The sequence below is a fragment of the Danio aesculapii genome, chromosome 11 (genome assembly GCF_903798145.1).
Source record: "Danio aesculapii chromosome 11, fDanAes4.1, whole genome shotgun sequence".
NCBI lineage: Eukaryota > Metazoa > Chordata > Actinopteri > Cypriniformes > Danionidae > Danio > Danio aesculapii.
Window position 1 is genome coordinate 33,813,208 of NC_079445.1, and position 12,900 is coordinate 33,826,107.

General features: G+C 35.7%; 1 protein-coding gene across 1 annotated transcript in view; it reads left to right on the plus strand.

Annotated features, from left to right (window-relative positions):
* Positions 1-12,900, plus strand: part of cntnap5l (contactin associated protein family member 5 like) — a 132,730-nt gene that overhangs the window by 78,532 nt on the left and 41,298 nt on the right. Inside the window, exons 4-8 of the mRNA XM_056468417.1 lie at positions 1,637-1,784; positions 3,444-3,647; positions 5,597-5,781; positions 8,403-8,546; positions 11,524-11,794. Coding sequence (XP_056324392.1) covers positions 1,637-1,784; positions 3,444-3,647; positions 5,597-5,781; positions 8,403-8,546; positions 11,524-11,794 — 952 coding nt within the window. The remainder of the gene's footprint in view (positions 1-1,636; positions 1,785-3,443; positions 3,648-5,596; positions 5,782-8,402; positions 8,547-11,523; positions 11,795-12,900) is intronic.

Genomic DNA, 12,900 nt, shown 5'->3' on the forward strand with positions numbered 1-12,900 from the left:
TCATCAGAAAATCATTTAGTCTCATTTCATCATCGCTGGGGAGCAAAGAAACCAGCTTAGAGAGGGTAATTTGTGGTAATATAATGTTTGCAGCGTACAGAGCGTTGAATGCTAAATGGTGTCTGCAGGGCCTTTTTAGCATGGCAGCTGTTCTTGAAGAGCCTCTAATAAACTTTCATTGAACCATGTTAAAAACACATGTATTTTGCCCAGCATTTTGTTGACAACTTTGTTGGTCAGATAGCGTAATTGAAATTTAGGTTGTAAATTTAGGTTGTAATTGAAACACTATGTTGATGGTCCGTTTCGTTGAATTTAATTTACAATGCATCTACATTCCAACTAATTCTCATTAGATTATAAGTAGACTCTTAGGTTGGGGTTAGGGTTAGTGTAAGATGACAAGTACCTGCGAAGTTTCTTCTTGTCAGTTTAATGTCTGTTGAAGGAGCAGTATCAACAGATTTTAAGCAGACAGTCTACTAATACTCAAAAGGACCATCAAAATAAAGTGTTACCGAAATTTATTGTGGTTCAATCTTCTCCTATACTGTATGGAGGGAAATTAGCAAATTAGTTGTTTGTCAATGAGGGGTGGCACAGTGGCTCAGTGGTTAGCACTGTCAATAATGTAAAATTATTAAGTATGAAGTAAAAATGTTTACTTAATTGAAGTGTGCAAACTTATTGACTTAATTTAAGTAATTTTAACTTTATTGTATTAAGAATGGTGGCATGGTGGCTCAGTGGTTAGCACTGTTGCCTCACAGCAAGAAGGTTGCTAGTTTGAGTCCCAGCTGGGCCAGTTGGCATTTCTGGATGGATGTTTTCCAGTGCTGGGTTGCGGCTGGAAGGGCATCCATTGCGTAAAAACATGTGCTGTATAAGTTGGCTGTTCATTCCGCTGTGGCGACCCCGGATTAATAAAGGAATAAGCTGAAAAGAAAGGCAATGAATGAATGATACAAATGATTTATAAATTAAAATGTCTATGTAACGAAATTGTTTTGTATAGTTTGTTCCTATGTATGTGTGTCTATCACATATACAAAATAAATATATAATACACACAACTATATTTATTTTGGATGCAGTTAATCTTTGGCCAGCACTAATGATAATAATTTTTTTTATAATGTAACAAAATAGTTTAAAAACACGTTCAAATAAGTTTTGAAATATGTTCCTGAATGTCAATTTAGTGCTGTTCATTAAAAGTTCTTTGAATCAAAGAATAAAAAATAAATAAAGCACAGTAATAATTATACTTTTTTTTTTCTTACACACAAAAGAAGAATATAAGATTGATTCCTGAGGTATCGTGTGACATTACTGGGAGTGTTGGCTTCAAAAATGTTAGCATGTATTATATTTTAATTAAATAAATGTGACTCTTAAAAATATATATATTTTTTTTGGCCCACATCTTGTATTGAATAATAAACTGACACAACTCTGATAAATAGTAAAAAGCAATTAAAGTAATAATGATAACCTATGAATAAAAGGTCAACCAGGTGGTTATGATGCCTGTTAAAGGGTTAAAAAAGATTTTAAAATTTCTTACTGACCCCAAACCTAAAATATATCATTTAAGGCCTGTCTGACCAAAATTGTTGTGTGTGTATATTTACAGACATTTACAGGAAACAGTGACACAGACACAGTGGTCCAACACAAACTCCCTCACTCAATCAGAACTCGATATATGCGTCTTCTGCCTATAGAGGGAAGCCCGAGAGGAGGAATGGGTCTACGGCTAGAGGTCTATGGCTGTACATATAGTAAGTGATGTATTGCATTTGAATTTTTTTATTTATATTTTTCTGCTGCTTCTTTTTTTCTGAGCCAGTGTTTCGCTTTGTTTTTATCACATACCTACCGTACATGAACCAAATTGTCAAACATTTTTCCATGCGCTTAAATATTTCAAAGAGATACTTTTACTCAAGCCTCATGCCAGATGTGGGTTGTTTTTTCTTCAGTAAAATATTAAGTATTATGATTTTTCTTAAAAAACATTGTTTTTGGGGGGATTCACCAACAACTACCAGATATTTAAGTAAAAAAGAATATGTTTATTGAAAAAATAAGAATACTCATGGCTCTAGATGATACACTGATGAGCATTACTTTACTGTAAAATCCAAAAAGTTAAGGTAACTCAAACCATTTGAGGAAACTGATTGCAACAAACCATTTAAGTTCAAAAATGAATCCAAATGCGTACTGTGAACTTAATGCATTTGAGTAAAAGATGCAATTTTAACATAGTAAAACCCAATAAATGAAGAGAACTCAAACCTACTGAGTACTGTAAAACTCAATAATTTAAGGCAACTTAAACTGTTTGAGGAAACCAATTGCCACAACCATTTGAGTTAAAAAACTAATCTATATGAGTACTGTGAACTTTTCAAATGAGTAGTTTTTTTACTTTTAGTAAATTTTGAGTTAACTACACTCACTTCATTTGATAAAGTTGACTGTTAGGTTTTAAAGTGAATGTGCGTTCTCAATTGAGAAGACTGACCTAACAGATTTTCAACATTTGATGTCAATAATTCTGCAAAAGGAGGTTTGCTCTCCAGATTGTTGTGAACATTCTCAGAACAGTTTACCAAAATGTGGATTAAAAGTAATAACAGTGTAAATAGTATTAATATTATTGTTAATATTATATTTCTTGCATATATTAATTGTGTTGCTTCATTAGAACTCCTTCTATCTTCAGGAGCCTCAGGTATTAATGCCATTTTGCAAATTTAAGTTTTGATATGACTTCGGTTAATTCAGCTAAACTATTCTTTAATGTTCTGCAGAAGAAAAAAGGATTTATCTATGTCTTGGATTGCCTGAGGTTTTTAATTTTTGGTGAACTACCCCCTTAAGACGTTATGTTGTGTGTTTTTAGTTGTTGTTTTTTTTTATCCTTAACAATATGTGTAAAAAATTGGACGCAGACAAACACCATTTCCGGAATCATATCAAAAATGTATGATCCATTAGTTTGTATTAGGATATTGTATAACATATTTGGATTGATTGTTCACCCATAAATTAAAATTGTCTGATCATTTACTCTCCCTCATGTGATTTTAAACCTTTATACATTTCTTTCTTCTAGTGAACGATAAAGATATTTTGAAAAATGCTGGTTGCTTTCAAAGTAGGTAGAAATACTATGGAAGTCAATGGGCTAGCAGCAAACTCAAATTGGTCTTGAACAAACTAAGGATTTGTAAATAAATACAGAATTTTTGTTTTTGTGTGAACTATCCCTTTAAGATTTGAAGAAGTTAGCTGCCTTTAAATATTCAGCTCCGCTTAATTTTTAAGTCAACAGGAAGTACCAGAGCAGACAGATGTGGGAAGGTCAGAGAAAGTGCACAGAGCGGAGGGTCCTCTCACATTCTCTTTGATCATCTTTCTGTCCTCCTCAGAGTCCGACGTGGCAGACTTTGACGGTCGCAGTGCCTTACTCTACCGGTTCAACCAGAAGTCCACCAGCACAGTGAAAGACGTGATATCCCTGAGATTCAGGAGTCATCAGGCAGAAGGCGTTCTGGTTCATGGAGAGGGACAGAGAGGAGATTTTGTGACTCTGGAGCTTCAGAGAGGAAGACTCATTTTGCATCTCAATTTAGGTGAGTGGAAGAGAAGGGCAGGACATTAGAGAAGCAAGAATAAGAATGAAGTGGATTTATTTTCCCTCCCCCAAGGAGTAGGAAATTCCTCAAGAGTCTCATCTTGTATTATTCGAAATGACCTTTTATCCTTTTATTCATCCTCCTGCACAAATGGATATAGATAGATAGATGTGAAGGCAGTTATGTGTATTAATGGGTGGATGGATGGAAGTACAGTTAGAGGGATGGACAGATATATGGATAGTTTGATCATTAGGTAGATGAATTAACAGAGACTATGATGGATGGATGGATGAACAGATGGATGGATGGATGGATGGATGGATGGATGGATGGATGGATGGATGGATAAATGGATGGATGGATGGAGGGAAGGATGGATGGATGGATGGATGGATAAACAGACAGTTAGAGTGATGGACAATTGAATTATATGGATACTTCAGTATATAGATACTTCAATTGATAGATGGATGAATGGTCAGATAGTGATGAACAAAGGTATGGATGGATGGATGGATGGATAAACAGACAGTTAGAGTGATGGACAATTGAATTATATGGATACTTCAGTATATAGATACTTCAATTGATAGATGGATGAATGGTCAGATAGTGATGAACAAAGGGATGGATGGATGGATGGATGGATGGATGGATGGATGGATGGATAATTAGAGTGATGGACAGATATATGAATACTTCAATTGACAGATGGATGAATGATTGAACAGATAGACAGTGTTGGACAAAGGTAGGTATGGAAGGATGGATGGATTGGTGGAAGGATGGATGGACAGACAGACAGACAGACGGATAGATGGATGGATGGATGGAAGGAAGGATGGACAGATAGACAGTGATTGACTAAGGTATGGATGGATAAATGGAAATGTGGATGGATTAGTGGAAGGATGGATGGATGGACGGACAGACGAACGAACAGATGGAAGTATGGATGAATGGAAGAGTGAATGGACAGATAGACCGTTATGGACTAAGGTATGGATGGATGGATGGACATACAGAGGGATGGACAGGAATGGATGGATTAGTGGATGAATGGATGAATATATGGATGGATGAATGGATGGATGGACAGACAGACAAACAAATGAATGGATAGACAAATGGATGGATGGAAGGATGGATGGATGGATGGACGGATGGACAGACAAATTAACAAACAGACAGATGGATGGATGGATGGATGGATAGGCAGTTTGATGGATGGATGGATGGATGGGCAGATGAATGGATAGTTAGTGATGGACATATATGTGTATTCTTCAATTGATAAATGTATGAATGGACAGATAGACAATGATGGACAAAGGTATGGATGGATGGATGGACAGACGGACAGAGTGATGGACAGATATATGAATACTTCATTTGATAATTGGATGAATAAATGGACAGATAGACAGTGATGGACAAAGATATGGATGGATGGATGGATGGATGGATGGATGGATGGATGGATGGATGGACGGATGGACGGACGGACAGTAAGAGTGATGGACAGATATATGGATACTTAATTTGATAGATGGTGGACAAAGGTATGGATGGATGGATGGATGGACAGACGGACAGAGTGATGGACAGATATATGAATACTTCATTTGATAGATGGATGAATAAATGGACAGATAGACAGTGATGGACAAAGATGTGGATGGATGGATGGATGGATGGATGGATGGATGGATGGATGGATGGATGGATGGATGGATGGATGGATGGATGGATGGATGGACGGACAGTAAGAGTGATGGACAGATATATGGATACTTAATTTGATAGATAGTGGACAAAGGTGTAGATGGATAGATGGACAGATGAAGGAATAGACAGGACAGGATATATGATGCAAATGTCTGCCTTTGCTAAACTGCTTGGCTGTTCTCCAGTCTATGTTTCTAGTGTCTTTCTCTGTACAGATGATGCCAAGCCCCAGTCTGGTGGTCGCTCATCATCTGTCATGTTAGGAAGCCTCCTGGATGACCACCACTGGCACTCTGTTCAGATTGAGCGCTTTAACAAACACGTCAACTTTACCGTAGATGGACACACTCAACACTTCCGTAGTCTAGGACAAGAGGACACCCTGGAGATAGACTATGAGGTGAGATCTGTGTATACATTTCTGTAAATCTGAGTTCGTAATTAATTAGTTTCCATCCCTAAGTTATGTATGTTATTGGTTTAGATAATAGAAAGTATGACTACAAAGAAATGTTTAAAAAGAAATCCTTGTCAAAACAATAAGAAAAAAGAACAAGATCTATTACTGTGACATGCATAAATATATCCCACTCCCTTGTTATCTGAAACCAAGTTTCAAAACATTTTATTCAATCACTGTCACTGCAAACTTATGAAAGCCTGAAACAAAGTACCACAGAGAACAAAGTCAATGATTCCTGTCATCTCATCAACCGTATTGATGTAAACTATAGAAACACACAAAGGCATCAGAAGTTTGTTGGAATCTATAAGGTATTTTTTTTTTGTTGTTTTGTGGTTTTGTTTTTAAAATACATCTCTTATGCTAACAAATTCTGCATTTATTAAATCAAAAACACTGCAAAATCAGCATTACTATTTAAAACAACTGTTTTCTAATAGGGTTGTAGTGATACCAATAATTAATCTTATGATACAGCTAAAGTATGATCCCAGGTAGTATTGCGATACTGTAATTCCTAAGTCAAATTATAAAGAAATTGTCAGAAACTATATTTGTTATAATAAGCCTACTTGAATTTAATTCATAATTCCCTTAAGGCCAAAAAGTATTATTTGCACCTCAGTTTACCTAAAATTTATTCATTCTTTTTGTTTATTTTGTAGATAACTGACTAACAAAAAATACATTCAAATAAAACCGAACAAGAAGAGAACCGATTCAGATGTGCATTCGAACTGCAGTATTTGAAAACATGCAATAGGCTACCATAAAAGACACAAATTCTACACAGTTTGCAACAGAGGGCTCCACAGACTATTCGAATAAAATAATCTATTGTTGCACAAACGTGTGAGCGTTTTAGTGACTTTTTCTACATGCAACATTTTGTATTGTAGATAAACCATTAATGACGATATTACAGTTTACAAACTACAGTGGCACAGCCTGTAAATTTGAGCCATAGTATCGCAATACTACCGTAGTACCCATAAACTGTGCAACCCTATTTTGTAATATATTATAAGATGTACTTTATTGCTGTGATTCAAAGCTGAATTTTCAGCAGGAATTACTCCAGTGCTTCAACGTCACGTAATATTCTCACAATGTTTTTATAAACTAGTCTAAAATGTTTTTTTTTTTGCATATTTATTGTTATCAATGTTAAAGTTATTTTTTGTTCTGTAATGCATATTTTAGAACAAATTTTGAGGAAAAAAATTCAACATTTTTCTTTCATTTAAAAAATAAATCATTTTAATGCAGTATTGTTTATAGGCCTTTCCCAGAGATGGGTTGCGGCTGGAAGGGCATGCGCTGCGTAAAACGTGCTGGATAAGTTGGCGGTTCATTCCACTGTGGTGACCCCGGATTAATAAAGGGACTAAGCCGAAAAGAAAATGAATGAATGAATGAATGAATGTTTATAGGCCTGTCACAATAATCAATATATCGAATTATTACACAACACATGGCCATGACCTCAATCATTTTTGGTGTTGCAATACATATCATCCATACAAAAAAAATGGTTAAAAAACACTATAGTATTTATTATAATTTACTGTAGTATATTTTCATGCCAGATCTGTTACTTTTTTCAGTTGTTTTTACGTTTTACTTTTTGGTTAACATTATTATTTTTATTGGTTTAGTAGATACATTTTCACATTCTGATTCCAATGCCTAATTAAATTGTTAAAATGACTATAATTAAATGTTTTTGAGAATAAAAGATTATATGTTCTTTGGAAGTGTACTTGCATTATTATGCTATTAACGCAATACATTTTGGTGCAATCTATTGTACGACATAAAATAGATATATCGTGACTGGTCTAATTGTTTGTTTTTAAAAATAGATTCATAGACGCATTCACTAACAGTCCAAACACTTTTTTTGTCTAATTTTCTTACAAAACCCTCGTAACCCATTTTTCTTTCTCTTTTCACCTTCAGTTCTTTATTTCTTTAACCTCCACTATTCCCCCATTTATTCGTTTGTGTGTATAAGTGATTATTTCAAACATGAGAATGCACATCCTCTGTTCTTTTTGGTCTTTTTACTCATTCCCGCTTAAATGATTAATGGCTTCAATACTCAAGGAAAATTGATACCATTTATTATAGATTAACCTCTTTGCAAACAGCTGAAATATTTACCACTTCTCTTCCTTTCCTTTTTTCTATCCCTTGTTTTTTTTTTTTTTTTTTTTTTTAATCTTCCAATCTTGACAAGGGCAGCAAAATATACAATTTTCTCATGGAGATTGTGAGTGCCCATTTGATACTTTGTACCATTAGTGTCTGGGTGCAGCACTCAAAATAACTAGGGAAAGTGCACCAATATCACTATTAAAACTCGGATAGACAATTGCTTCAAATGCTCTCAGTATTTACACAATAAATAGTTGTAATTCATGAATAAAAACAGGTCAAAGTAGTCTCTTGTCTGCTATACAAACAGTATTGTTACTGATCTCTGGGATATGTGTTTGCTTTGTGTGTTTGTTTGCGTGTGTGTGTGTTTCTGTGTTTGCATGGCCTTATTCAAGCTCAGTTTCGGGGGAATACCTTTGCCTGGCAAACCTGGGACTTTTCTTCATGAAAATTTCCATGGCTGCATAGAGAACCTCAACTACAACGGCGTCAATGTCATCGACATGGCAAAGAGACGAAAGCCACAGATTTATACCGTGGTAAGTTAGAAGAACAATCACAATCGCAATTACAAGTGAAACCGTAAATAACACTTTTCAACATGCCCGTCTATTGTAAGAATCAAACGGCACCTTAGCTTGTTTGTTTAAAGACCATCAAATCCCACTCACTGTCAAAGTTGTGATTTGAAATCTTGCTTTTCACAAGTCAATGTGAGACCACGCTTTGTTGACGTTTTTGTAGTGTTGCCACTTAAACAACTTCATTCGCACAACATGCATTTATATCCGGTGCAATTTACAACCATGTCACTTGGCAAATTACAGTAGCTCAGTGTGTATTGCAGTTGTGTGAAGTTGTGTGCATCGCACCATAAAAGAGCTCTCTTTCTCTAATTAACAGGCTGTGAAGTCTCTCGTCTTGTCCATTTCTCTCGCGCGCTCTCCGGGTGGTTTAATACACTTATCACAGACAGGAAAATAAGGAAGAGCAATGTCACATAGTGATCTTCATTTTGTTTTTCCCTCCCTCTTGTCAGAGGCATTTTAAGATAAAGATCCTCTTTTCTCTACAGCACATGCTGAATAAGAAGCTCCACATGTTACCGAATGAATGATGTTCATGGGGAGCTGGAGCTACTTTTTATTGAATGAATTGTTGCAGAACAATGTAATTTAAGCCTGCAGGACTCCCTTGATATTATAATCATCATTGTTAATTCTAATTAACAGACTGCAGATTAAAATACATGTTTTTTTGTGCAGCAACTATAAGCTATTTTATTGTAGGTTACACTTTTAAAACATCACACTGGTCAACAAAACAGCACACCTTCATTTGTGCCAACAATCGGCTTTAATGCTTGTGTTAGAAATAGGAAATGTACATGTATCAGACAACATAGGCTCATTTTGAAAATGTAGCCCTATATACATTTCTGTAGATTGTGAATTATGTAGCCAGGTGTACGTATGGCAGCATTTTATTTTAAAACTAATACTACAGTGCGGTAGAACTCAGTTCCCTTTCGCGCTTACCAGCTTCGCGCTTACCTCCCTATGGACTGCTTTCTCGCTGTTACCAGTTAGTCCAGTTAGCTCGCCATGTATGTTGGCAAATTTGAGATGCAGACAGGAGTTGACCATGATGATGGGGTTCGAGTCTGGTGAAGAACAGTTCCAGAAAGCGGGTAAAACAAAAACAGAAGCCAAATATAAATAAACAAGTAAATAGCAGGGTGAGAATGTGGTAAAATCTGAAAATGTGGTAAAAATCAGGCGAAGGCTTTTCCTTTTCTGGATTGCTTTTTTAAAACTGTCAGTTGGATTTAGGGAAGTGGGTGGGTGGGTCAATCATGCTTTTGAAAACAGTATTGGTTAAGATTAGGGAAGGAGGAGGGTGGGTCAGTCAGTTGGTAGACACCGGCCTCTGGTGGATTTACGCAGGAAGAGCATCCGCGAATGGCGAGATCTGAATGAGATCTGAAAAAGCTTAAACAGCGGCCTCTGGTGGATTCGCGAAAACAAAAACTGAACTTAGTTCCTGGGTCGTATTTGCCACTTTCCAGAAATGTATATAGCGGTATGTTTTCAGAATTAGTCTGGGTTGGTATCAGCACTAAAATTGAGAGGTATTGATTTATACTTGGATGTTGTAAAATCGTGGATCTTTTAGATCCGTTTAAAGCACTTGAAGGTCACGAAAGTAGCGAATATTTTAAATAATACAAGCTGAACTTCTTGTTATAAAAGGTTTTCAATTTGGACAGAAACTTAATGCTGCTTAATTTTTTTTTCACCTTATGTAAAAAAAATTTGTTTTGGATTATTATTGGTATTCTGGTTATACAGTAAACTGGCATTGGTATCAGACTTATTTTTCACAACTATGAAGACCAGATTAACATTTTTCAAGTTCAATATAGACTAGTTTTGGTACAATATTCTGTTATTTTCAAATATAATACTTATTAACATATACTTGTTATACACTAATACATTTAAATATAATCTAGCTTTAATGAATTATTTGTAAAAATGAGTTTTAAACTCGCATTTAATTGTTTTTTAGATAAATGTTTCTGTATGAGTAAAATAGTCTGAGATTGGAACAGAGGGACGATGACATTGGAGTTGGGGATCCACATGCAATTTATTAAACAGAAAATGGTCTATAAACGGGTACATACAAGGAAATCCAGAAGCGTAGTCAGGTCACAGGCAATGGGTTGATACAGGTGGCAGACAACCTAAACAAGAAAACAGGGCAAAGGTCAAACACGGAGAGACTAAACCAGGAAAATGCTTTGCAATGTTTCATGGTATGACCCAAACAGACTCAGCAATGTGTGTGACAATGTGATCAGTCAAAGTCTGAGTAATATTTCCTTGAGCAGCTCCCAGCTGTGTGTGTGTGCACAATCAATGAAGAACTGGAACAGGTGTGTGTGTAGTGCCTGAAGGGAGTTGTAGTTCATATGGTGTCAGAATTATAGCCCGAGTGATAATGCATGTTTTCCAGTGATCTGCAAAGCCTGAATCATTGGTGATAGTGACAGAAATAAATTACATGATTTTTTTTTCTTGTGTGGACATTTGTACCTGGCTTAACTATTTCAAAACATGTTCTCAAAACAGCTTCTAAGGCATGGTCTAAGGGTGTTAAATTTCTTTATTAAAGAAAAATGCTTACAGAACCTTACAGAGCCTCTGGAAAATTGGTTTATTGTCTGCAGTTTTATTTAATTTTTTTAAATGACGTTTTTGTTAACGATTTCTTTGGCAAAAACCATTTGAGACACCTTCAGGGGTCTACAGTCCCCAGTTTGAGAAATGCTGAATTTATATAGTGTAAGCTAAGGTAAAAGCTATTACTCCACCAGCTATTACTTCAATAATTCACTTACTGTGTTCATCTTTTTTTCCTCAGTTTTGCTTTTCATTGTCCTTTCATTTTTCAATTCTGCACTCCAAGACACTCTTTTATTGTTTCCTTCCCTCTCTTTTCTTTATTAAGGGCAACGTGACGTTCTCCTGCTCGGAGTCCTCCTCAGTCGCAGTGACGTTCCTCAGTTCCACAGACAGTTTCCTGGCGCTCCCTGCAGATTACAGTACAGAGAGTCTTTCTGTTCGCCTTCAGTTTCGCACATGGAATCAGGAAGGGCTGCTGTTTTCAGTCGCGCTCTCACATGACCCAGACCCCATTAACCTGCTCCTGCGGCTCAGCCAGGCCCGGCTGCTCCTCTTGCTCTCTGGAGGACCACAAAACTCTGCTCAGGTTTACAGCGGTGAGATTTGTAGGAGCTATAGCATTTCATTCGTGAATACATTTTTGGATATGTACATTGATTAAGTGTCAGTGTAGATAAATAAAGGGGCTATATGTAAGACTTTTCATTCATTTCTTTTTTTATAGCCAAAGCTTTAAGACCTTTGCCAAAAAACCTTTACTGAATTCCTTGTGAAAGTATGTGGACTGATTTTTATATGAAGGACTCTGGCCTGTTTTTGATGTACATGATGTCTTTTAAAGGTTTAGTTATTAATTAAGGCTGTTCTGTTGCTTTTGATTGGTTCTATTGGTTGAATTAGCACAAAAGGACACATAATAGAACATGTTTTTGTTCTTTTTATTAGGCTTTATGCAGGCTGTGAATTATACATTGACTATCAGGGGGTTCAACTTTTTCGTAATGTTATTTGGTGTAATACAAGTTACAGTTAATCAGTTAATCAAATTAAATAACATTAATTTATCAATGCAACATATTTACCGTAGGTACAGACTATGCATCGCATTTTACTTTACTTTTAGGCTATATGTAGAAACAAAGAAGAAAAGTGAACAGTAACACTTTATTTTGATGGTCCATTTGAGTATTAGTAGACTGTCTGGTTCATATCTGTTGATACTGCTCCTTCAACAGACATTTAAATGACTACAAGAAACTTTACAAGCACATGTCAACTTACACTAACCCTAACCCCAACCTAACAGTCTACTTATAATTCAATGTGAATTAGTTGGCATGTAGATGCATTGTAACTTAATTCAACAAACGGACCATCAAAGTAAAGTGTGACCAAGTGTAATGTCTATCAGCTTAGATTAATTGACGCGATTATGCATTCACAATGGTACAATCTATTACAGGGGTGGTTGTGTATATTCATATTAGCTATTATATAATGAGTAATATTAGTATTTAGGATGCAGATCAGAGCAAACTATTTCTTACTATTTGGAGTACTGACTGTTTTTCTGAGGGATTATAAGATGCCAGTGTTATTTTCTTGTCATAGCTCTGCAAATATTCTATTTCAAAAACAGTATCTTATCTATTCAATTAATTGTTCAGAACACTCAGAACTATATCTCAAAGTGAAAAGACAT